Source organism: Somniosus microcephalus, chromosome 7 (assembly GCF_052327205.1).
Source record: "Somniosus microcephalus isolate GS21.2 chromosome 7, FLI_Smic_1.0, whole genome shotgun sequence".
NCBI classification, from domain to species: domain Eukaryota; kingdom Metazoa; phylum Chordata; class Chondrichthyes; order Squaliformes; family Somniosidae; genus Somniosus; species Somniosus microcephalus.
Window position 1 is genome coordinate 279,894,060 of NC_140993.1, and position 27,818 is coordinate 279,921,877.

Genomic DNA, 27,818 nt, shown 5'->3' on the forward strand with positions numbered 1-27,818 from the left:
AATCATGGGCTACCCTCACGCAATGCCATGATAGGTACTACCAGAAGTCAAGGATCCACACAGGAAAACTTCAATCGGAAAATTTACCCTTGGAATTCTGGACAATGATGAAGGAGCCAGGGAGGAAAATGAAGTCTAAGCATATTGACCCTAATTCCCATAGTCTAAACACGAAGGCCCTACCCTCCTCTTCTTACCCAACTTCAATTCCACTTTCAGCTATGCCCTGAATCTCTAGCTATGTCCAATAGCAGGTCACTATTTTCCCCACGTTAAAGCTAACCGTGCAAGAGAGTGAAGTATGCACACACAGAAATAAGGACTCCGATATTTACGGGGAGATGGGGAAGCTGCCGCATTTAACGGCAGGGCCTCATTAGAATTTTTTTCCTTCTGTTGCCCGCCCGGCAGCTGTCCAAACTGACAGGCTGACTGGCTGCTGGGCAGGAAAACCAGCGGCAGGAGGCCGCAACCAGGGGCCCATGGAGACGGTCTCCAGCAATTGGGAGGTAGGAGGGAGCAGAGGCCATCGCAGGAGGGAGGGAGCGAGAGAGATTGGGGCTTAGTGGTGGCGGGGGGGGAGGGCGAGAGAGCAGCAATCGGGAGGAATGGAGCTACAGATCGGGGCTGGAGGGAGCCAGAGATCAGTGTTTGTTGGGGGGTGGTTGCCGAACACGGGAGGGAGGGAGATAGGGATCGAGGCTTGGGGGAATGGGAGGCTGCCGATCGCATCGGGGGGGTGGGGGGGGGGAGAGAGAGGCCGCAATCAGCAGAGGGGAGGTCGGAGCCTTCCTTGAGGGGCCCTGTGGAGCACTCCTGGCCCACAAGGAGTGCTGTAAGAGGCACTTACCTTCTTGAGCCATCAGCTCCCACCTCCCATTTGCTGCCGGTTTTCCCAAGCCCTGGGATACCCGGCCGGCAACTGTTAAATTTAATTCAGGCTCCCAACTGCACTGTGGGAGCCTGATTTAAATATGTTAATGAAATGTCCCACCTCTCAATGGCAAGACACTCGCACAGCAAGCTATCCGCTGCCATAAAAATGGCAACGGGTGCTTACATGGTGGGTCGGGGACGCGTTCCCGGTTTTAAATTTTTTTACCAATCCTCCGCCCCTGACCCTCTCCCACCAGTTGTGGGAGGGGGTGGGGGGGTGGGGTGCGGGGAGTGAATACCGAGGGCTAGGTTTCAGCTCCAATTCAGGCCAACAATGGGTTGCTCCACACCTACCCATCAACAAACAGTGAGCTGCAGTCCCATGTCCTCAAAGTGACCTTTCGAAAGTTAAAATTTCTGATATAGCAAAAAAAACTGTGGAATGAGCAGGCTCAAACAACACCGTCCGCCTGCTGTTACTTTTCTGTTGATTTGAACCTGACAGAGGAATAGGGTGAAGCAAAAACTGACCGCAGGGGGAGGAAACTAGTTGGTTACATTTACATTTTTGGGAAACCCATTCCTTAAAAGCTGAAAGTTGTAGAGCTGATACTAAGCTATAAGAAGTGCTTCATTTTTACAATGGTTTGTCTTCATTACACAGGCCAGCAATACAATTTACACAGTGTGTTTTTACTGACATTACTGAAGTGACTACACTTCAAAGTACTTAATTGGCAGTAAAGCACTTTGGGACATCCTGAGGTCGTGAAAAGCGCTATATAAATGCAAGTCTTTCTAACAGTCCAGAAAGGACAACTACAGAACTTAAAATAGTTTTATCACCATGTGTTATTGTTTAATAAATCACTCTAAAATGTATTACCTGAAAGAAAAGTTCAAATAATTTCTTACCTGTAATTGAGCAGTACACTATATGTGGAGCAATCTCCCTTATGTCTCCATATCCGAGACCCATTTCTGCTAGTTTTCCAGGAACATAATTTTCAATCAGCACATCACAAACAGATGCCAGCTGTAGGGTACAAATCAAAGGCATGTTTTGTAATTTATTACAGATTTTATCTATAAAAACACACACATTACACTGGAATAATGATAGGGAGAAACACGTTTGGAATAAATACTAAATGAACTGCATCCGCATCAATCAGCTTTTAACCTCTAAACCACTGGTCTAAGCATTAGACGTGCTAATAATACAAAGCTGGGTTTGGGTTCTAACAATATGCATATTTCCTTTCCTTTGTTTCAGTGACTGCATTTCCACTGTTTTATAATAAACCACAGCTAAGACTGGGTTAGTCACATATATAATAGCAAAATACTGCAGATGTTGGAAATCCGAAATAACAACAGAAAATGCTGGAAAAACTCAGCAAGTCAGGCAACATCCGTGGAGAGAAATTTGAGTTGACATTTCGGGTCGAACCCTTCTTCAAAACCTTTTGTTTTGAAGAAGGGTTCGACCCGAAACGTCAACTCAAATTTCTCTCCACGGATGTTGCCTGACCTGCTGAGTTTTTCCAGCATTTTCTGTTGTTATTTAGTCACATATATAAAGCAGGATAGTGGACACAGACACTATCAAACCAAGAACAAAGCTGGAGTGATTTACAACTCTCAGGATTAGATCAAAGTTGTTTAATTTGAATTATTGGATCCTGCAAATTCAGCTTGTGCTGAAAAAGCCTCCTTGCCATTTTAATGCAATTGCTTAGTTTGAATTACTAGATAATGCAAACTTCTTTGGACAAAAAGAAAACAATTTGAATATCATGAGTGGGCTGTATCACATTAAATTCATCCAATATCTTGGTGAATGCTTTTTTACTGTAACTATTCCAGTGCCATTAGTGTAAACAGTGACATAGGACAGGACTGGACTGAGATGGAAGCGTCTGGAACAGGTGGTGGGACTTGCAATTACAGGAACACTTACTACCTGGAAATAGAATAAATCCCTCAGATATTTTCACCAGCACAATGTTATGACAATTCATACAGATCTAAAACAGTGTTGTCCAATAGAAATTGCTGACTAGCTAAGGTGGCATCGTTTTAGCCACATGCACTAATTGTAGGAGAAAACATCTTACACACAATACAGGTAAATGTTCTTCCCGTGTATATTTATTTAATAAACATCTACCACGATTCAGGGCGAGGCATTGCAGTCATTCTCTTTCACCAATGTTTGGAATTCTGACGTGAATTTATCAGACACAGCACATCTTAGTGCAACTTCTAGGCTTTTGTCTTGCAGTTGTGAGCAGTACTTTAACTTCATCACAGTGATTGCTGAGAATGCTGACCGCACAACGAGACGCGTCAGATCTGTCCCTGCTCTCCATCCAGAATGCAATTGGATGCTACTTGCCCTTTGCTATGACATGCCCTGTTGCAGCTGGACATTACTGGTTGTGATTGCTCTCTTCTGCTGGCCTGGAGAGGTTACTGTGAATGGTCAAGCTGAATGTGATGCCAGCTCCCCTCTCCATACAACATTGCTGGTATTACCATGGTGCTGAAGACCAGTGCTGTCACCCATGTTACACACCATTTTAGCAGAAACCAATAAGCAGTAACCAAGGAAGTAAAGCGCACACAACGATCAAAAAACACTCGCGCACGCTGTCTTTCGTTTTATCAGTTTACCAATAAATGCACAAAAAGGTTAAAGCCCATATGCATACACCATGCAAATATGAGTATTGAGATCTCATGCCCAATGATCGTGTCTGTTACTCATTTTTTATTTATTAATCAACAATGCAATTGGCCACATCTGGATTTCCCATTAGCCACAGGTGGCTAGTTGCTAACGTATTGGACACCACTGATCTAAAACACATTGCCAATACCAGCTGTGGGATTGGAAGGGGGGGATACTAAAAAACCATGGCAGGTTCTCACAGTAATATATAAAAGACTGTACAGGGCCTGGGGATAACTAGCACTGCATCTAATTTTATTATTATGCACAACCTATGCAACTTACTTACATTGTCCTCTGTGGCTTATAGGTTCCTCCATAGCATCAGGAAATAAAGATCTCAAAAGACATGTCACGATTTGTTTATTCTGCAACAAGTGATAACCTTCCTATTCCTGTTGCACTATTTCAGCCCAGTAAATTAATGATTTAATGATTCACATCTTGAGCCAATTTGTTTAAATTTGACAAGAGAATTTGTAAAAAGACCACATGCCACAACAGACTGAATTTAGAATTTAAAAAATAGGATGAAGGTTTTCTTTCACTCCATCTCAAGATCGCCGCAAGCCACAAGCCCCCGAGACACATGAAAGGAAATTAGGAATGCAGTCACTGGTTGGATTTTGTACTAGCCAAACAAGTCACGCTCAAGCTAACTACATTCTTGAATGTATTTTCTTTCTTTTGACATTACACCCACAGCTCTAAAACAAGGTTCTACCCTGGTCTTCAAAGCACGCATGGCTTCTAAGGAGTTTGCGAAAATTCCACTGACCCACAACGTGGAAACCTTGTTTTGCCAGGACCTACAACACAAAGTTGCTCCAATTGCTAAAATAAATTGAAATGGTACAGCCTCTGGTTTCCACCACTAGAGGGGAGTCTCGAGCACAGGGGTGTCCAAGCTTTTCACAGAATCACAGAAACCCCACAGTGCAGATAGAGGCCATTTCGGCCCATCGAGCCTGCACCGACACATATCCCACCCGATCCCCGTAACCCCTACACCAACACATATCCCACCCTATCCCCGTAACCCCACGTATTTAATCCCCCTAACACTAAGGGTCAATTTATCATAGCCAATCAACCTAACCCGCACATCTTTGGACTTTTGTATACATGGGCAACTTGACTGTACTATGGAGCCTCCAGGGTCATATCTAAAGTTTAAATCTATGCTCCCAATAATTTTCAGACATTTCAAGCTGCTAATCCTAACAGATCTTGGTGTTCTAGAGTCCTGGCCAATATTCATCCCTCAAACAACACCATCAAGACAGATTATCTAGTCATTTATCTCATTGCTATTTGTAGGACCTTGCTGTGTGCAAATTTCTGCCATGCTTCTCTACATTACAACAGTGACTGCACTGCAAAAGTACTTCATTGGCTGTGAACCGCTTTGGGGCGTCCTGAGGTTGTGAAAGGTGTTGCATAAATGCAAGTTCTTCTTTCTAATTTAGGATTTTTCCACAACTGAGGTAACAGTCCTTTCCAAACCTCCAGGCTCGTGAAATTAAACCAGGACAAACCAGCAAATAAGAAATATAGGCACCAAATAGTACCGCAATAGTCTGGGTTCAAGGATCATAATGCCATGGCTCATAGGCAATATTTGGCCGATGGTTGTAGTTTCAGCACACCTTCTCTAGCTTTACAATACCAGGCACACCTTTGTGATCCCTCTTCATGGGCTCTGTGCTGTAATACTATGAAGCTTTGTTGTAACAACTTGGTGCCTTCAGAAACTGTAACACCACCATTTCGCTGAAAAGTCCACTTCATGGATCTTTGTAAAAATGGAGAAACAGAAGAAAAGCCTAAGGGTGAAGGACAGCCAAGCCCCTGTAGCTGCTGCTTCCTACAAGTGTGAACAATTTGCATTAACCAATCTAACATCACAATCTACCTTATTCACCCTGACCAAGTGCATTCCACACTTGTTCTGCCAGTGAACTTCCCTTTGTGGTCAGAAGAAAAGGCCAAATCATGGCCTCCAAATCTGAGCTTTCACACCTCATGAGCTCATATCTGGAATTCAGGTGTGAATGATCAGTGATTTTCTGTCCATTCTGGCCTCCGAACCCAAACTTCTGATATGCACCCCAGGCACACGGAGTTCTGTACTGGGAGAGCCATCTCCTCAAAAAAACAACCCTTGACCCCTCCATCCTTGCAAACTACCACCCATCGCCAACCTCCCTTTCCTCTCCAAAGTCCTTGAACGTGTTGTCGCGTCCCAAATCCGTGCCCATCTTTCCCGCAACTCCATGTTTGAATCCCTCCAATCAGGTTTCTGCCCCACCACAGCACCAAAACGGCTCTCATCAAAGTCACAAATTACATCCTTTGTGACTGTGACAACGGTAAACTTTCCCTCCTCATCCTTCTCAACTTGTCTGTAGCCTTTCACGCAATTGACCACTCCGTCCTCCTCCAACGCCTCTCCACCGTCGTCCAGCTGGGTGGGACTGCACTCACCGGGTTCCATTCTCTATCTAATGGTAGCCAGAGAATCACCGGCAACAGCTTCTCTTCCCACTCCTGCATCGTTACCTCTGGTGTCCCCCAAGGACCTATCCTTGGCCCCCTCCTATTTCTCATCTACATGCTGCCCCTTGGCAACATCATCTGAAAACAGCGTCAGTTTCCACAAGTACACTGACAACAGCCAGCTCTATCTCACCACCACCTCTCTCCACCCTTCCACTGTCTTTAAATTGTCAGACTGCTCGTCTGACATCCAGTACCAGATGAGCAGAAATTTCCTCCATTTAATTATTGTGAAGACCAAAGCCATTGTCTTCAGTCCCCGCTACAACTCTGTTCCCTAGCCATCGACTCCATTCCTCTCCCTGGCAACTATCTGGGGCTGAACCAGACTGTTCGCAACCTTGATGCCATCGCTGAGACCGCCTATTCCTAGCTCTGGAATATCGCTCGTCTCCGCCCCTGCCTCAGCTCAACTGCTGCTGAAACTCTCATCAATGCTTTTGTTACCTCTAGACTTGACCATTCCAACGTACTCCTGACCATTCCAACGTACTCCTGACCATTCCAACGTACTCCTGGCCGGCCTTCCACATTCTACCCTACGTAAACTTGAAGTCATTCAAAACTCGGCTGCACCTGTCCTAACTCACACCAAGTCCCATTCACCCATCACCTCTGTGCTCGCTGACCTACATTGGCTCCCGGTAAAGCAATGCCTCAATTTCAAAATTCTCATCCTTGTTTTCAAATCCCTCCATGGCCTCGCCCCTCCCTATCTCTGTAATCTCCTCCAGCCGCACAACCCCTCCCGAGATATCATCTGCTCTAATTCATCCCTCTTGAGCATCCCTGATTATAATCGCTCCACCATTGGTGGCCGTGCCTTCTGTTGCCTGGGCCCTAAGCTCTGGAATTCCCTCCCTAAACCTCTCCGCCTCTCTTTCCTCCTTTAAGACGCTCCTTAAAACCCACCCCTTTGACCCAGTTTTTGGTCATCGGCCCTAATTTCTCCTTATGTGGCTCAGTGTCAAATTTTTGTCTTATAACACTCCTGTGAAGCATCTTGGGACGTTTTACTACATTAAAGGTGCTATATAAATACAAGTTGTTGTTGTTGTTGCTAGTTCCAGGAATCTACCTCAATATTCTAGGTGGAGTGTATGTCCAAAGTTATAGGATATGCTTCAAAATGACCTGATAGTAAAAATGTGAATTTCCACCAGTTCAAGATTCTCTGTAGATTCTGTATTGTGACAAAGATATCAATAGACTCAAAGTAGGTGCTTAAGCCAACAAATAAAACATTTAACATGCGCTAGCGAAGAATGAACTTGCCTCATCCTGTCTCTCAGGAACATCCTAAAGTGAACATTACCAAAAATACAACAAATTACTTTAAAATTCTGTCTCCATTTTGTAGATGGGCATGGTAGCCATTTTGCATAGTTTCTGTTTCTCTCTCCTCTTCCGTCTCTCCCCATCTTCTGCCTTTCTTTCATACCATACCTCTTCTGGTTCTCTATCGCTTCCTCCCTCCTCTTCTGCTTCTCTCCCTCCCTTCCTATTCTTCTGCTGCTCTCTCTTCTTCCTTCCTCTTCTACTTCTCTCATTCCCCCCCTCTTCTGGTTCTCTGTTCCTCCCTCCCTTACTTTTCTGCTTCTCTCTCGTTCCCTCCCTCCTCTGCTTTTCTATTGCTTCTTCCCTCCCTTGATCTCTCACTCAGTTCTCCTCTCTACCATTCACTGAAAGCCAATGTGAAGCAGTTATGTCAAGGCTGTGTAGGACAGGAGGTTGTACTGAGAAAAGTCTGAACTGCTGAATGATTCACCCCACTTCCTTTCACATGTTCCACCTGCACAATTCACTAAAATAAACTTATAATTTTTTTAATTGCTTATGTAAGAAACCTTTGTAACAAAAACTATTTTTGAAAGGACTTACATCTTTTATTATACGGGCACCACAGGGGTCCTTCAGATTCACTGCTATACTCTGAGGAAAAAAAGAAAAAGTACATTATTCAAAGCAGATTACATTAAATATTATTTCATATTAACATACAGGAAACTTTGGTTTATCCAGAGGTTAACTGTCCGGAATGCTCGATCCACCGGCAAAAATCAGGAGCCGTTTCGTTAGGTTTTTTTCTTTTCGTTGCTTTTTTTTCCCACCAGTCAGGCTCGGCAAGGTCTCGCTGAAGCTGTTGCTAAGCTACAGAGACACTTGCAAGGTACGGCCGACTGTTTAGAAGCTGTGCAACAGGGTTTGTTGCCAGACACGGTCCGTATGTTTCAACATTAGCGCTGGTTTGTCCGGCAGTTTTGATGGGACGGCAACAGCTCGGTCCCGTCGGTGCCGGATATCACAAAGTTTCCTGTAGTCACCACACATGGAATCAACTGCCAAGTTAAATGAGACAAACATGGCCACAAATGGGACATGCAGTTTCCTTCTATTGTTACCAACCTGACTGAGTCTGTCAAACGACAAAGCTCACATAATAATCAAACTACCTACACTCCTTAAAAAAAGTCCCTTGTAATCAATTTAGGCATCTAGAAAATGAAAAAGCTAAACTCCAATAAACAAATAGAATTCAAACAGCACAGAGCTGACTCTTGATCAGATAGAACTATAGCGGTTCTAAATGGACTCCATGCGACTCAAGTGCAACAGAGGTTTAGCTACCATTGGTACAAATATTTAGCAACAACGTTACAATGGTTTGCTCCCAGTGTTACAGAGGTTCAACTAACAATGTTAGAGTTTTAGCTACCAATATTACAAAGGTTCAGCTACCAAGGTAACTATGGCACAGGCACGACGAATGGCCTCCTTCTGTGCTGTATCATTCTGATTCTGATGTTATAAAGGTTTGTTACCAATATAGAATCATAGAATGGTTACAGCACAGGAGGCCATTCAGCCCATCGAGTCTGTGCCGGCTCTCTGCAAGAGCACTTCAGTTATTCCCACTCCCCTGCCATTTCCTGTACCCTACTGTTAAGTCTGTGTGTTCCAGTTATGGTTAATATGAATCACTGCACACAGACCACAAGAATAACTTTAACAGGTCTTTACTAGTCGAAGGTCAGGGCTGAACTAAAAGATACAAGACGCTATACAGGCTTATTTACCCGAGTGGTCACTACCGGTATTACAGTACACAGGGGCTCTTAAAAGGTACATACACTACAATTCCTCCCCTTTTAGATAATTAGTACATAACATTTTAAGTAATCATTAATTAACATGTTTACAAGAACAATAATCTACACATTTGCTGCAGTTAATCAATTATAAGTCAGTCTCTCTGGAGGCTTCCTGACTCGGTCCGGATAACGCCTCGGTGGTGTAGTAGTTTTCGGTGGTGTAGTAGGTTCTTTTGGCAAGGTCGATTCGGCTTGAATGCCAGTGTCGGGTTCATCTGGTTCCAGTATCACCGGATTGGAGGTAGATACTATGGGTATCTCTGCTTCATCATTAGGCGTATAGAGTTGTGGTGTAGGTTGTCCCTTTTCGGATGACTCTATGATCTGGTCAGCATGGCGCCTTATTATGCTTTCACCAATGTCCACGGTATACATCAGCGGTCCTAGTCGTGTGCAAATAGTTCCAGGCTGCCATTTCTCGGTACGGTAGTCCCGGGCCAAAACTTGTTGACCTATCTGGAAGGTTCTAGTTGGCCTTTCATTCATGCCTTGAAATTGCCGGTTCTCTACGTCCCTTCTGATGTTTGGCTTGATCAAATCCAGCCGGCATCTTAGTCTTCTATTGAAAAACATCATGGCGGGAGTTTGGTTTGTAACCACGTGTTGCATTCCTGTACGCAAACAAGAAGTTATCTACCTTATGTTGTAGATTTATGTCTTCATTACCCATGGCCTTTATGGCCTTCTTGAAGGTCTGGACAAACCTTTCAGCTAATCCATTGGTGGCGGGATGGTATGGGGCGGACGTGTAGTGCTTAACCCCATTGTTTTTTAAGAACTTCCTGAATTCTTCGGACACAAATTGCGGTCCATTATCAGAACAGATCTGTTCCGGCAGCCCATTCCTGGCAAATATGGTCCTTAATACTGTGATGGTTTTTTCCGTGGTGGTGGAGGACATCTTTATTACCTCCGGCCACTTGGAGTGTGCATCCACCGCGATTAAGAACATTGAGTCCATAAATGGACCAGCAAAGTCGATATGTACCCTTTGCCATGGAGATGAGGGCCACTCCCATGGATGTAGAGGGGCTTGTGGTGGGGCGTTTTGGACCTTCTGGCATCCTAGACAGCTCTTGGTCATTTCTTCGATGTCTCCATCGATACCTGGCCACCACACAAATGCTCTGGCTAGGTTCTTCATTTTCACTCCACCCAGATGCCCCTCGTGAAGCTCCTTTAGCACTTTATACTGGAGTTTGGGTGGAATCACCACTCTGGATCCACACATCAAGGTTCCTCGGCACACTGACAGCTGTTCTCTTCTTTGCGAGAATGCTGGTAACAGTGGTTCGACATGTGCTGGCCATCCCTTCACCGTTAAATCGTAGACTCGTGAGAGAGTCGGGTCGTTTCTCGTTTCCTTTTCAATGGTAGAATTTGTTACTGGTAGACATTCCACTATGGTCGAGTGGAACATCTCCACTGGGTCCACTGTAGGCGCCTCTTCTACCGTTGGCAACGGTAGGCGCGATAAACCGTCAGCATTCCCATGCTGTTTTGATCCTTTGTATTCTATGTCATATTGGTGTGCCCCTAGGAAAAGGGACCACCTCTGTAGCCTTTGCGCTGTCATAATGGGAACGCCCTTTTTAGGGTTAAATATGGATACCAACGGCTGGTGGTCTGTCAGCAGTGTAAACTTCTGGCCCTGCAGGTAATGATTAAACTTCTTTACTCCCCACACAAGGCTGAGAGCCTCCCTATCTATCTGAGCATAGTTGCGCTCAGCGGAGGTCAATGATCTGGATGCAAATGCGACTGGCCTTTCCAAGCCATTTGGCAACTTGTGTGAGAGTACTGCTCCAATACCATAAGGAGAAGCATCACAAGCTAAACGAATAGGTAGCGTTGGGTTGAAGTGAGCCAACACTTCCTCTGAGGTGATCAATGCCTTGCTTTTGCGAAAGGCCTTCTTACAGTCCTCGCTCCACTTCCATGGTACTTCTTTCTGCAAAAGAGCGTTCAGCGGGTGCAGCACCGTGGATAGATTTAGCAGAAACTTATGGTAATAGTTAATCAACCCTAGGAACGACCTCAACTGGGATACATTTTCCGGAGTGGGAGCCTTCACAACAGCTTCGATCTTGTCAGGTGACTTGTGCAGCCCCTCCTGGTCAATGACATGACCACAGTACGAGATCCGTTTCTGAAAGAACTCACATTTCTGGCGATTAACTCGAAGTCCATATTCCTTCAATCTGGTGAGCACCAGTTTCAAATTTGCAAGGTGTTCCTCATCGTCATCTCCTGTAATCAGGATATCGTCCAAGTAACATTGAGTGCTTGGAATTCCCTGTAATACCTGCTCCATGGCCCTCTGCCAAATTGCTGGAGCCGAAGCCACTCCAAAAACCAGTCTATTATATCGATACAAGCCTCTGTGCGTGTTGATTGTGAGATACTGGCGCGACTCTTCCTCAACTTCCATCTGTAAGTACGCTTGCGCCAGGTCTATCTTGGTGAAGTGTTTCCCGCCAGACAATGAAGCAAAGATATCCTCAATCCGCGGAAGCGGATATTGCACCGTGTGAAGCACCGGATTAACTGTGATCTTGAAGTCTCCACAGATGCGGACCTTCCCCGGTTCCCCTGGCTTGTTACTCGATGAACGCTTCATGACGGGAACAATGGGCGTGGCCCACTCACTCCAGTCCACCTTAGACAGTACTCCTGAACGTTCTAGCCCTTCCAGCTCAGCTTCCACAGCAGGTCGTATCGCATAAGGTACCGGTCTGGCTTTGAAAAATTTTGGGTTTGCATGTTCTGCAATCTTGATTTTTGCCTTAATTCCTCTCAGTGTTCCCAGTCCCTGTTGGAACACCTCTTTAGCCTCATCCAATATTCTGGACAATCGTTCAGGTTTGACATCTTTTTTTCCGGAATCTACCGTTATTGCTTTTAGGGAGTGCCAGTCCATATTTATTTTCCTGATCCACTCCTGTCCCAGAAGTGGTGGACCTCCCTCAGGTAGTACATATAAGTCCATTCCTTGGTGTTCTTTGCCCTTGTGTATCACCTTGACTTTTATCTTTCCGATGGGGTATACTCTTTGCCCCGTGTATGTCTGCAATACTATCTCCGTATCCCGTAGGGGAATATGTGTGAATAACCTTTTGTAATCTTGCTTATTCATGACCGTCAACGCCGATCCGGTGTCCAATTCCATCTTCACTTGGACTCCTGCTATCTGCAGTGTGACCCAGATAGTTTGTAGGTCAGCTTCCTTACTCACATTGTGAATTCTCAGACTACCCAGTTCCTTGCTGTTGGAGTCTGAATCCGAATTCTGTTCATCCGAACTCTTCTCAGCCACCTTATGTACCTTTCTGCACTTTTCCTGCGGTGACTTTTTGTTGCTGGTCTTCTTTCCTGACCGGCATACTTTAGCTATGTGACCAAGCTTGCCACATTTTCTACATTCCTGGTTTTTAAACCAGCATGGATTCTGATCGTGTGTTGTCTTTCCACAACGATAACATTTCGCTGTACCCAAAGCCATTTGATCTACGCTGAGTACCGCTGCCTTCAGCTGCATTTCCGCAGTGCCTCTCGCTGCGGCTTCGTGCGATGCTGCAATAGTGACAGCCTTATCAAGTGTAAGATCATTCTCTTCAAGCAGCCGCTTTTGTGTTCCTTCTTTCGACAATCCACACACGAATTTGTCTCTCAGTGCCTGTCAGTCTTTCCCCAAACTGACAGTATTGCGCTAGCTTACGCAGTTCAATTAAATACTCCACGTTGCTTTCCTCTTTCAGTTGCGTTCTCGCATAAAATTTAAATCGTTCCGCTAACATCAGCGGTGTGGGGTTCAAATGATTTCTCAGGACAGCAACAATATTAGCGAAAGCCTGATCCGCTGGTTTAGCTGGTGATAGAAGATGCTTCAATAGCCCGTATGTCTTCGCACCCATTGAGTTTAGTAAGGTTAGTGCTTTATCTTCATCTGATATTTTATTTGCCTTACAATAAATCTCTATGCGTTCTACATACGTGGCCCAATCTTCAACATCGGCATCGAAATCGTTGATGTTACCACGCTTAGGCATCCTCGCAATCTTCTTGAGAAACAAAAAGAAATTTTTCTTTTATTTTTTTTTCAAAATGGCGGTTTCCCGCGCTTGTCTTCTTCCCCCGCCTACGAAAATGGCGGCTTCCCGCGTTTGCCTTTCTCCCCCGCTGGCTGTAATGGCGATTGCCGTATTGCTGCGTTCGCCCTCCCCAGCGGTTCTCAAATCGTGCCTCCCAGCCCCTCTTGCAGTCCGGTCCTTTCCCCCGGCTGCGGCTGAGTTCTCCGCGGTTTTTTTTTTTTTTTAAATTTTATCCCGCGCCTCGCGGCCTCAGTAGCTGCCCGGCCTTTTTCCCCGGTCGCGGTCGAGCTCTCTCTCGACGCTGTTGCGTCTCCCAGCCCGCTTGCAGCCCGGTCTTTTACACCGGCTGCGTTTGCATTCACCACGGCTCCGGTGCCTTACGCTACCCCAGTCTCAGCGCCTCTGGCCCCGACTTCTGTCCGGCTCTTTTCCCCGGCCATGGTCGAGTTCTCCGCCCTTATATCCTCCGTTTTTCCCTCCCCTACTTCACCGCCAACGTGGCCGACTTGCTGCTCGTCGCTGATCGGCTTACCCACCACCGTGATAGAAGGGATGATCACTGCCTGTTGCTGATGGAAGGCTTCGTGTCAGGATTCTTCCTTGCTCTTCAGACCCAAGTCTTTTCTCAGCAGGATGATGAGGGCGGATGCCTCTTCTCGACGCCCTTAAACTGCCTTGGATGTATCTCTGCCGCAGGGTAAGATCGTACTCGTCGCCACTGTTAAGTCTGTGTGTTCCAGTTATGGTCAATATGAATCACTGCACACAGACCACAAGAATAACTTTAACAGGTCTTTACTAGTCGAAGGTCAGGGCTGAACTAAAAGATACAAGACGCTATACAGGCTTATATACCCGAGTGGTCACTACCGGTATTACAGTACACAGGGGCTCTTAAAAGGTACATACACTACACCTACAAAATTTTTCCTTCAGGTACTTATCCAATTCCCTTTAAAAAGCCACGATTGAATCTGCCTCCACCACCCTTTCAGGCAGTGCATTCCCGATCCTAATCACTCGCTGCGTAAAAAAGTTCTTCCTCATGTCGCCTTTGGTTCTTTTCCCAATCACCTTAAATCTCTGTCCTCTGGCTCTCGACCCTTCTGCCAATGGGAACAGTTTCTCTCTATCTACTCTGTCTAGACTCATGATTTTCAATACCTCCATCAAATCTCTTCTCAGCCTTCTCTGCTCTAAGGAGAACAACCACAGCTTCTCCAGTCTATCCATGTAACTGTAGTCCCTCATCGCTGGAATCATTCTCGTAAATCTTTTCTGCACCTTCTCTAAGGCCTTCACATCCTTCCTAAAGTGTGGCGCCCAGAATTGGACAAATACTCCAGTTGAGGCCGAACTCCAGTTGAGTGTTTTATAAAGGTTCATCACTTCCTTGCTTTTGTACTTTATGGGCTCGATTTTCATCAGGCCATTGAGGTGGGATTGGAGGCGTGTGGGGGCTTAAAATTGCAAAAACTGGCGGACGGGCCCAACCCTGCCTCCATGCAATTTTCATTAATTCGTGTGTAATGGTCCCGTCTCCAAGAGGCGGGATAGGCCGTTAAGGCCCTTAACAACCACTAAATTGCCTCAATAATGCCATTTTGAAAGGCCTTTGGTGATTTTAACCCTTTTCCCACGTGAAACACGCCTGTTCTGAAACACAATGGTGAAACCTGGCGAGAGCACAATTGGATTGCTGACTATCAGCTGCAGGTCAACCATTAAATAGGAGATTTGATCAGCCATCATTTGCAGGTGGCAGGACTTTGTTGTCTCAGGTCTGGGGGAACTTTTAGAAGGCATAAACACAGTTGTGGAAGTTTGGAGCCTGACACCCATCTCCCGTGTGACCCCTCTCGCCACCTTCAATGAGCGCTTCCTCAAGTGAGGCATATACCAAAAGCATGGGAGCCATTTATTTCCTTCCCTTCTGGACATTAGATAAGGACAAAGACCAGCCACAGCACCAGCAGAACCATAAACAACAGCAGCAGCACCAACAGGAGCACCAAGCTGCTGCTCACCCACCTGAAGCTGCACAGGCCAGAAGGGGCCAGCGCCTGGAAGCCCGTCGGCGCAGGAGATACCCCCCAAAACAGGGTCTACAGACACAGGGTCAGCTACCTCAACATGTCTGAGCAGCAGTGCCAAAGGCAGCTCCGACTTTCGCGAGAGGTAGTGGGTGACATCTGCGCAATGCTGCAACAAGACCTGCAGCCCAGAGGACCAGGTGGACAACCCTTACCAATGGCCGTCAAAGTCACCACCGCACTCAACTTTTTTGCCTCAGGCTCATTCTAGGCATCAGCAACAGACATCAGCGGTGTTATAAATCTCATCATTATAAAGAAACTACTCATGAAATAACGGTGGACGGCCAGCTGGTGGCACCATCCAAGGAGTATAAATACTCGGGCGTGGGCCCAGCTTGCCCAGGGACATTTTGTAAGACAGGAACTAGTGAAGTACAACTAGACCTCCATGTTCTGAAACAAGTTGATTAAAACCTTGCTTTATACTCAAACCAAGTGCGTAGTGAGTTATATTATGTCAATTTAATCAACTTGATATCGACTCCACACTTTGGGTGATTTCGGGAACAGCCAGCTACGACTCGAACCGTAGAAGGGAACTCAGACAAGTAACCGATCCATCATGGAGAAACTACTCAGACCCGCCCGTCTCGACCTGGACCCAAATTCACTTAAAGCTGCTAAGGTATGGAAACACTGGTATCGTACCTTTAGCAACTTCCTTCAGGAGTGTGGTGAGACTGTTCCTAATAAGTTACGAATGCTTGCTAATTATGTATCCCCTCATGTATTTGATTATTTCGAAGACTGTGCAGACTATGATGCCACTATCCAAATACTACAGCAGCTATATGTCAAGTCCCCAAACGAAATTTTTGCTCGGCATCTACTGGCCACAACTCGACAACAACCCGGGGAATCACTTGACGAATTCCTTCAGAAACTTTGCAGGCTCAGCAAGAATTGTAATCTTAAAGCTGTTACAGCTGAGCAGTACCAGGAGGAGTTAATTCGTGATTCCTTTATTAATGAGATTGCGTCTCCCTTCATACGTCAGCATCTGTTGGAGAATAAAACCCTAAAGTTACAGGCTGCCTATGACCAGGCATGTTCTCTGGACTTAGCAAAGAGGAATGCAGATACCTATTCTTTCACCACGTGCACGGGCTGCTGCTATCACTTTTAGTGACTCCTTCAATGGGCCTCGGGCGGAAGCCCTCACGGATGACGACTCCAACCTGGTTGATGACAACCCTACCTTAGAAACCTTCACTGATGTCGACCCCGCCCTAGCGGCATCTTGGCAATCTGGAAGGAAATGCTTCTTCTGTGGAGGTGCGTTCCATTATAGGAAATTTTGTCCTGCTCATAACGCAACCTGCAATCATTGCAGCAAGAAAGGTCACTTTTCTAAGGTATGCCAGTCAAGAGCCGCTGTTAGTTTTGCAGCTGCTATCTATAAAACTGCTCCTCCCCCAAGAACCACTACTAAGGTTACAGCTGTCAAGGGTAAAACTGCCCCTCCTCCCATCACAGCTATTTTTCCCCAAAGTCTGACCCATGCAGCCATGAAGGTTTCGGTAAATGGACACATTTTGAGTGCACTAATCGACTCATGCAGCTCTGGCAGCTTCATTAGTGAGCGGGCTGTCAGTAAGTTAAAACTGCGTATTTACCCCTCGGACAGGGAAACTGCAATGGCTCTGACGGCACTGACCACCAATTCTTCCGGCTTTTGTCTTGTCGACCTTATTCTCAATGGCTGCACTTATTTCTCCAACTGGCTCGGGGTGCTCAAAAATCTATGCAGTGATGTGCTCCTGGGACAGGATTTCTAGAAACAACACAAAAGACTCACTTACGAGCTTGGAGGGTCAAAGCCAGAGCTTATTATTTCCAAAGTACTGTTTTGTGCGCTTTCGGTGGCTTCGCTCGACGAGCCCTCCATGTTTGCCAATCTTTCCCCCCGAAGTAAGCCCATAGTCACTAAATCACGACGTTTCAGCCAAGATGATCGCTCCTTTATCGAGGCAGAAATCTCTCGCCTTCTAGCTGATGCTATCATTGAGCCATGTTCATCTTCCTGGCAGGCTCAAGTCGTCATTGTTAAAAATCCTCTGAAGCAACACAGAAAACGTCCTTGCATCAATTACTCGCAAACTATTAACCAGTATACCGACCTGGATGCCTACCCACTACCATGCATCGATGACATGGTCAATAACCTTGCCAACTACAAGATATTTTCAACTTTTGATTTAAAGAGCGCATATCATCAAGTACCGTTAAAGGACTCTGACAAAAAGTATACGGCCTTTGAGGTCAATGGTCGGCTTTACCAGTTTCGGCGCCTTCCATTTGGGGTCACCAATGGGGTGGCCGTCTTTCAATGGGCATTGGATAGCCTAGTCAAACAGGAGAACTTAACGGACACTTTTCCATATCTGGATAATATCACCATTGCTGGTCATGACCAGAAGGAGCATGATGCCAACCTCCAGAAATTTTTTGACGTTCTCCGTCGTCGCGACTTAACCTTATGGGAGTCCAAATCTGTGAAATCAGTACCATCAGTCAACATCCTTGGCTACTGGGTGGGCAACGGTGTCATCAAACCGGATGCGGAGCGACTTCGTCCACTTCAGGAGCTCCCTCCCCCTACGAATCTCGGCTCTCTTCGTCGGGCCCTCGGCATGTTCGCCTATTATGCGAAGTGGATACCCCACTTCTCCGACAAGATCCAGCCCCTGCTTCACGCAAAGTCATTTCCATTGGAGGCAACGGCTATTTCAGCTTTCAACCTCCTCAAGCGACAACTGGAAAAAGCCACGCCTTGTTCCACTGATGAAAATCTTCCTTTCGTGGTCGAGTGCGATGCATCGGATGTGGCGATCTCTGCTACCTTGAATCAAGGTGATCAACCCATTGCATTTCTGTCCAGAACTTTGCAGGGTAGCGAGCTCCATTATCCTCCTGTCGAGAAGGAGGCTACGGCCATCATCGAAGCTGTACGTAAATGGAGTCATTTTCTCGCTCGTCGCCATTTCACACTTATAACCGATCAGCGCTCCGTGGCCTTTATGCTGGATAACCGGAAACGCACTAAGATCAAGAATAACAAAATACAACTCTGGAGGATGGAATTGGCCGCCTTTGGATACACCATACATTATCGACCCGGCAAAGAGAATGTGGCCCCGGATACCCTCACGAGGGCATTCTGCTCTTCTATGTCAACTTCGACTCTTGCGGATCTTCATACTGACTTATGCCATCCTGGCGTTACCCGTATGTTGCACTTTGTGCGATCTAAAAATCTCCCATTTTCTACGGAAGATGTGAAAAGAACATGCTCCTCCTGTAGAATTTGTGCGGAATTAAAACCACAATTCTTCCGTCCATCGGATGGCTCGCTCATACACGTTATGCAGTGACTCAGCATTGACTTTAAAGGGCCACTGCCTTCCTCAACGCGAAACACCTACTTACTTACTATGGTGGACGAATATTTATGCTTTCCCTTTGCTTTCCCCTGTCCCAATATGCTTACTTCCACAGTGATCAAATGCCTTGATCAAGTCTTCTCCCTTTGCGGTTCGGCCAATTTCATCCACTCTGATCGGGGTCCCTCCTTCATGTCAAGCGAACTCAAAAGTTCTCTCTCCCAACGGGGAAATCGCCACAAGTAAAAACGACACCGTACCATCCCATCGGTAACGGACAGGTTGAGAGATACAACACTATCATTTGGAACGCTGTTCGTCTTACACTAAGGTCACGCAACCTACCAGACCAGCAGTGGGAAACTATGCTCCCTGACGCGTTGCATTCCATCAGGTTTCTTCTTTCTACGTCCACCAATGTCACGCCTCACGAGCGATTCTTCAGGTTCCAGCGTCGCTCCACTCATGGGACATTCCTACCGTCATCATTGTCAGCTCCTGGCCCCGTGCTGCTCCGAAGATTCGTCCGGTCTTCTAAAAATGATCCCCTCGTCAACCAGGTAGAACTCACGGACGTTAACCCCACGTACGCGCACATGCGGTACCCTGATGGCCGGGAGTCCACCATTTCGCTCCGGGACCTGGCTCCCTGTCCAGCCGGTCCCACGGATCCAACTGATAGAGGGACGCACGGTGATGATGCCGACACTCGGCGCTCCCTTGAAGATGACGCCCTACCTGGGACATCGAGAGATCTGCATGCTGCCCCACCGGATCCACTCGGGGAGCCGAGCGCTCCCCATGGGATGGCCACCCGAGGCCAGGATGCCGGTCAATCCCCGGCTATCAAACAGGATGAAAACAGCTCTGCGCCTGTGGGGACCCGCACCCGGAGTCACGATCTCCCCAGCCTCCCTCGGGTCGATCAGGGCAACACGGGCCCGGTCGATCCACTGGTATGGATCAAGTGGCCCAGGGACCAAGACACGGTCCGGGGAGACGTGCCTTCCAGCCATAAACAAAGATCTAAAAGACTGCGGCTATTCGTGGTCCACCTAATCCGTTAGGAGGAAGTCGTCGGACTTCCAAATCTTTTAGGCAGGAAGAATGTTATAAATCTCATTATAAAGAAACTACTCATGAAATAACACTGGACGGCCAGCTGGTGGCGCCGTCCAAGGAGTATAAATACTTGGGCGTGGGCCCAGCTTGCCCAGTGACATTTTGTAAGACAGGAACTAGTGAAGTACAACTAGACCTCCATGTTCTGAAGCAAGTTGATTAAAACCTTGCTTTATACTCAAACCAAGTGCGTAGTGAGTTTTATTACGTCAAGCGGCATCTCCCAGGCGGCCGCACACACTTGCATCACCCAGGTAACCGATGCCCTCTTTGCCATCGTGCACAATCCCATCCATTTCACCAAGGATCAAGCAAGTGTCACGGCACGTGCGGTTGGATGAACTAATCTGGCAGGCTTTCCAAGGGTGCAGGGCGTCGTTGACTGCACACATATGGCCCTTAAGGCACCCCATCACAATCCAGGTATTTTTGTCAACCGTAAGGGCTTCCACTCCCTTAACGTTCAGCTGGTGTGTGGCCACAAGAAGGAAATTTTGCATGTTTGTGCCAAGTACCCTGGCAGTTACCATGACTCCTTCATACTGCGCCAGTCTAGTGTGCCTCCGCTATTCAGTCCACCAGACCAACTTCACGGATGGCTACTTGGAGACAAGGGCTATCCCCTGAAGACGTGGCTAATGACGCCGTTGAGGAGCCCATCCAACGAAGCTGAGGAGAGCTACAACTCCAGCCACATGTCCACCAGAGCCATAACCGAGCAAACCATCAGTTTACTGAAGATGCGCTTCAGATGCCTGGATAGATCAGGTGGAGCCCTGCAGTACTCAGCAGCCAGGGTCTCCAGAATCGTCGTGGTTTGCTGTACACTTCACAACATGGCACAGTGTCGTGGCTTGCAGATTCCTGAGGACCAAGTGGTTTGTCACCTCCTCCTCCTCTTCATCTGAGGAGGATATGAGAGCGAAAACGAACATCTTGCAGAGGCCCATCAACCAGCGGCAGCAGTACACGAGAACATTGCTGCCTAGGATACAAGGAACGCACTCATCTTGGCCAGATTTGCTTAGCCTAGCCAATCAAGCACTTTTGCCTCGCAGCTTCTTACCGGAGCATCAACAATGGCCAAGAACCAGCAAATTCCTAGCAATTTGACCACCACACTGACAATTGTAAGTAATCCTAAGCCCTCAATGTGAATGTCCCATTCACGAAATGACACACGCCAGAACTAAAGCAGTAGCCATCAGATTTTTTATTTACATTATTCATCTGATGACTTTCATATAAAACATCAAATTTCACCCAAGTGACTACCCTGGTGACTATTTGTGCAGTATCTTTCTCTTATGCGTGCTCCTACGTGGTGCTTCCCCTGTGGCTTCAGCAGATGTGGAGGCCCCTTGTTCACTTTCCTGCTGCTCCTGTCTCGACCTTTGGTGGGCGTCCTCTGGGGTTGCGAACATGTGAGGGCTCGTCAACAGTCTGCTGCTCCTGCGGCTGTGCAGGGGTTGAGACGCCGATCTCAGTTGGGTGTGGACTCTGGTGGGGCTCTGACCGAGAGCTCTGCAGTGGCATGGAAGTGTGAGCGCTTGGAGAGAAGCCCCCATTTCCTTGATGTCTGCCACCAACTTCCCTCTCATGGGTCCGGTCCCCCTCAGCGCTTGCAAGTGGCTTGAGAGCACTTTGCTGCACATCAGGGGGGCCATGGGGACCCGTATCTGCACTGGCAGTCCTACTCAGAAGGACTTTCATGAAGGTCTGGTTTCTCTGTTCAATAGATGACCATCGCTCCTCCAGAGATGTCATTCTATTCAGAACACTCATCATGTTTTCTGCACTCTGGCGCCTTATCACCTCCATGGAGGTTGCCATCCTTTCCATGGTGATGCGTTCATGCGCCAATGACCCCACAAAGGCTCTGCTCATGTTCGCTATGGACTCCTCCATTCGCTCCACACTCGCAGCGACCCTAGAGACAAAACCTGCCAGAGACTCCTGCATCTGTTCCTGGAGTTCCAACACTGCTGATCTTATGGATGGACCCAGAGGTAGAGGGTCAACATGCAGCCGAGCCGAGGTGGCAGAGTCCTGCGCCCTCCAACTAGGACTCTCCACTGCTGTCCCTGTCTCCACAATCTGCTGATGCTCACTTGTGAGCTGTGATACACCAGGTGACAATACTACTCTATCACGCGATGCTCCCACCGATGTGTGAGTGTCTGCGCTGGTGCTGGGTGCGCTGAATTCTGCTGACACTGCGACCTCAGAGGTTGCAGCTTCCTCTGAGGAGTCTGGATGCTCAGGCTCTTCCTCCTGTCTAGTGGGGACGGGTGCTTGTGATGGTCCTGTGGGGGAGTAAAGGAGAGTCAGAGATGTGATGCCAAGGTTACATGCACATTGCATATTGCAGATGATCATAAGTCCATCTGTTAGAGCTTCAGAATCATTATCAGCGACTCATGCAATGTCAATGAGAGAGATGGAAAACTATTCTGTCACCAGCTTGCTGTGATGCACCCGTCTGTCCATCCCCCACTTGCGCATCTTCCTCCAGTCCCACGATCTCCAGGACCGCCTCCTCCCAGGGGGTGAGGTGAGCTACTGAGGGTGGCCCTCCTCCTGTCCTCGCTCTTTCTCTCTTATTGTGAGCTCTCTTTTCCTGCAATGAGGGAGACAAGTGGAGGTTGAGTGAGAATGAAGGAGTGTAGAGAATCCATAGCATAGATACTTAGGAGACAAAGATGGAGTGAGGTGGCAAGACCAAGGGCCCTCCCTGTGTGTTGTCAGTTGTTTTCATAGCATCACAGTGATAGGGAGTGTGAGGGCTGCATAGTCGAATAGTTAGGTGAATGTGACCATAGAGAGAGGGAATGGGTAAGGGTGCATGGATGTCAGTGTCAAGTGGGATGTGGAGGAAGAGATTGCTAAAGCTGAGTGCTGGTGAGGAAAGGCAATGGGGATCAGATTGAGGGTGATGGGAAATTCATACTCACTTTTCCAGTGCGCAGAAGGTCATGAAATCTCTTCCTGCACTGAAGCCAGGTTCTGCGGGTTACAGACAATGAGTTGACCTCCTCTGCCACCTGGATCCACACAGCATTGGTCTGCTGGCGGGGGGGGGGTCTCTGGCTGGCCATTCTTCCTCCAGGACCCTCTCACTGCAAGGGCAAAAGGTTGGCAGTCTGCAGAAGAAGCCAGGCTTGTTGCAGACCTTAAATGCAGCAGCAATGATGTCATCGGAGGTGACTTTCAGACTGGAAAAACTCACTGGCCATGGGTTCCCACACGTTGGAACTCAATTGGCCAATTAAGTTAAAATCGCATCATTCTCCCACTTCGATTTAGATTCGGGTGGATAACACGAAATGCGGATTACACGACCCCAGCCCGCCCTTGAATCAAAATCCCCCCCTATGCCTCTATTTATGAAGCCCAGTATCCCGTATGCTTTTCTAATCACTTTTTCAACCTGCCCTGCCACCTTCAACGATTTGTGCACATATACCCCCAGGTCGCTCTGTTCATGCACCCCCGTTAGGATTGTACCCATTAGTTTATATTTCCTCTCCTCGTTCTTCCTACCAAAATGTGTCACTTCGCACCTTTCTGCATTAAATTTCATCTGCTACGTGTCCGCCCATTTCACCAGCCTGTCTATGTCTTCTTGAAGTCTATCACTATCTTCCTCACTGTTCACTATACTTCCAAGTTTTGTGTCATCTGCAAATTTTGAAACTGTGCCCTGTACTCCCAAGTCCAAGTCATTAATATAGATCAAGAAAAGCAGTGGTCCTAGTACCGACCCCTGGGGAATACCATTGTATACCTTCCTCCAGTCCGAAAGACAACCGTTCACCACTGCTTTCTGTTTCCTGTCACTTAGCTAATTTCATATCCATGCTGCCACTGTCCCTTTTATTCCATGGGCTTCAATCCTATTATGTGGTACTTTATCAAACGCCTTTTGGAAATCCATATACACGTCAACCGCATTACCCTCATCAACTCTCTGTTACCTCATCAAAAAACTCAATCAAGTTAGTTAAACATGATTTGCCTTTAACAAATCCGTGCTGGCTTTCCTTAATTAATCCACACTTGTCCAAGTGACTGTTAACTTTGTCTCTGATTATCATATCTAAAACCTTCCACACTACTGAGGTTAAAGAGACAGGCCTGTAGTTGCTGGGTTTATCCGTACACCCTTTTTTGAACAATGGTGTAACATTTGCAATTCTCCAGTCCTCTGGCACCACCCCCGTATCGAAGGAGGACTGGAAGATTTTGGCCAGTACCTCCGCGATTTCCTCCTTAACCTCCCTCTGCATCCTACGATGCATCCCATGTGACTTATCAACTTTAAGTACAGACAGCCTTTCTACTATAGAAAAATAGGAACAGGAGTAGGTTATTCGGCCCTTCGAGCCTGCTCCGCCATTCAATATGATCATGGCTGATCCTCTATCTCAATACCATATTCCCACTCTCTCCCCATATCCCTTGATGCCTTTTGTGTCTAGAAATCGATCTTATTTCCTTCTTAAATATATTCAGTGACTTGGCCTCCACAGCCTTCTACGATAGAGAATTCCACAGGTTCACCACCCTCTGAGTGAAGAAATTTCTCATCTCAGTCCTAAATGTCCTACCCCGTATCCTGAGACTGTGACCCCTCGTTCTAGACCCCCCAGCCAGGGGAGCATCCTCCCTGCATCCAGTCTGTCTATCACTGTCAGAATTTTATACGTTTCAATGAGATCTCCTCTCATTCTTCTAAACTCTAGTGAATACAGGCCTAGTCGACCCAATCTCTCCTCATACGACAGTCCTGCCATCCCAGGAATCAGTCTGGTGAACCATCGCTGCACTCCCTCTATGGCAAGTATATCCTTTCTTAGGTAAGGAGACCAAAACTGCACACAGTACTCCAGGTGTGGTCTCACCAAGGCCCAGTATAACTAGTAAGACATCCTTGCTCCTGTACTCAAATCCTCTTGCAATGAAGACCAACATACCATTTGCCTTCCTAACTGCTTGCTGCACTTGCATGTTTGCTTTCAGTGATGGGTGTCCTTGTACACCAAGGTCCCTCTGTATATCAACATTTCCCAATCTATCACATTTAAATAATACTCTGCCTTTCTGTTTTTCCTACCGAAGTGGATAACTTCACATTTATCCACGTTATATTGCATCTGCCATGTATTTGCCCACTCACTCAACTTGTCTAAATCGCCTTGAAGCCGCTTTGCATCCTCCTCACAACTCACAATCCCACCTAGTTTTGTGTCATCAGCAAACTTGGAAATATTACATTTGGTTCCCTCATCCAAATCATTGATATATATATTGTGAATAGCTGGGGCCCAAGCACTGATCCCTGCTGTACCCCACTAGTCACTGCTTGTCACCCCGAAAAAGACCCATTTATTCCTACTCTGTTTCCTGTCTGTTAACCAATTTTCAATCCATGCCAGTATATTACCCCCAATCCCATGTGCTTTAATTTTACACACTAACCTCTCATGTGGGACTTTATCAAAGGCCTTCTGAAAATCAGTCTGGTGAACCTTCGCTGCACTCCCTCTATGGCAAGTATATCCTCTCTTAGGTAAGGAGACCAAAACTGCACACAGTACTCCTCTTTATCAATTTTTATCTCATCCAGTATCTCCACTACCTCCTCTTTTACTATGACTCTGGCAGCATCTTCTTCTGTGGTGAAGACAGATACAAAGTACTCATTTAGTACCTCAGCCATGCTCTCTGTCTCCATGCGTAGGTCTCCTTTTTGGTCCCTAATCGGCCCCACCCCTCTTCTTACTAACTGTTTATTATTTATATGCCTATAGAAGACTTTTGAATTTCCTTTTGTTAGTTGCCAATCTATTCTCATACACTCTTTGCCCCGCTTATTTGCTTTTTCACTTCCCCTCTGAACTTTCTATATTCAGCCTGATTCTCACTTGTATTCTCAAACTGACATCTGTCATACGCGCTCATTTTCTGCTTCATCTCAATCTCTATCGTCATCCAGGGAGCTCTGGCTTTTGGTGCCGTAACTTTCCCCCTCGAGGGAATGTGCCTTGACTGCCCCCAAACTATCTCCTCTTTAAAGGCAGCCCATTGCTCGATTACAGTTTTGCCTGTCAATCTTTGATTCCAATTTACCCGGGCCAAATCCGTTCTCAACCCACTGAAATTTGCTTTCCTCCAATTAAGTATTTTTACTCTAGGTTGCTCCCTGTCCTTTTCCATAGCTAATCTAAACCTTATGATACTATGATCACTGTTCCCTAAATATTCCCCTACTGACACTTGCTCGACTTGACCCACCTCATTCCCCAGGACCAGATCCTTCCTCGTTGGGCCGGAAACGTACTGATCAAGAAAGTTCTCCTGAACTCACTTCAGAAATTCTTCCCCCTCTCTACCCTTTACACTATTACTATCCCAGTCTATATTAGGATAATTGAAGTCCCCCATTATTACTACTCTATAGTTCTTGCACCTCTCTAATTTCCCTGCAAATTTGCTCCTCTATATCTTTCCCACTAGTTGGTGGCCCATAGAATACACCTAGTAGTGTAATGGCACCTCTATTATCTCTTAACTCTAACCAAATAGATTCTGTCCTTGGCCCCTCCAGGATATCCTCTCTCTCTCTCGAGCACTGTAACATGCTCTGTAAACAATACTGCCACCCCACCTCCTTTCTTTCCTTCCCTATCTTTCCTGAACACCTTATAGCCAGTAATATTTAAAGCCTAATCCTGCTCTTTTTTGAGCCAGGTCTCCGTTATTGCCACGATATCATATTCCTAATGTGGCTATTTGCGCCTGCAGCTCACCAACCTTATTTACCACGTTTTGTGCGTTTATACACATGCACTATTACAAAGGTTTAGCTATCAATGTTACAAAGATATAGATACCAGTGTGACAAAGTCTATGATTTTAGTATAACTGTGCAATTGCTTGGAGAGTACGGACATTGAAATTCAAACGGTCCTTGGATTTAAGGGAACGGTAACATAGTGGTAATATTACTGGACTAGTAATCCAGAGGCCTGGAAATGATACGGAGCCAAGAGTTCAAATGCCACACGGCAGCTGAGGAATTTAAATTCAGTTAAATTCCTCTGGAATTAAAAAACTAATATCAGTAATGGTAACTACCAGATTGTCGTAAAAACCCATCTGCTTCAATTATGTCCTTTAAGGGAGGAAATCTGCCGTCCTTACCTGGTCTGGCCGATATGTGACTCCAGACCCACAGCAATATGGTTGACACTTAACTGCCCTCTGAAATGGCCTAGCAAGCCACTCAGTTGCCAAGAAGGCGGCTCACCACCACCTTCTCAAGGGCAATTAGGGATGGGCAATAAATGTTAGCTTTGCCAGCAACACCCACATCCAATGAATTTAAAAAAATCAATATTGCTTTCAAACTTGATAGTTCTAACCTGGCAAAATTGAGACTGAGAATAAAATGGAAAAAAAACAAAATAAACAGTTGGTGTATTTAAAGTTTTTTTTAACCATCTAGTTTGCCAAATCAATAACAAGATGAGATGTATCCCAGGCTGTTGTGCGAGGCAAGGGAGGAGATTGCAGGGGCTCTGACACAAATTTTCAGAACCTCTCTGGCCACAGGGGAGGTACCAGAGGACTGGAGGACAGTTAACGTAGTACCATTATTCAAGAAGGGTAGTAGGGATAAACCAGGGAATTACAGGCCAGTGAGCCTAACATCAGTGGTAGGGAAATTATTGGAAAAACTTCTGAGGGATAGAGTTAGTCTCTACTTGGAGAGGCAAGGATTAATCAAGGATAGTCAG

General features: G+C 46.5%; 1 protein-coding gene across 1 annotated transcript in view; it reads right to left on the reverse strand.

Annotated features, from left to right (window-relative positions):
• Positions 1 to 27,818, reverse strand: part of sugct (succinyl-CoA:glutarate-CoA transferase) — a 996,627-nt gene that overhangs the window by 867,630 nt on the left and 101,179 nt on the right. The window contains exons 5-6 of the mRNA XM_085993900.1: positions 8,054 to 8,104; positions 1,792 to 1,912 (exon numbers count right to left, since the gene is read on the reverse strand). Coding sequence (XP_085850026.1) covers positions 1,792 to 1,912; positions 8,054 to 8,104 — 172 coding nt within the window. The remainder of the gene's footprint in view (positions 1 to 1,791; positions 1,913 to 8,053; positions 8,105 to 27,818) is intronic.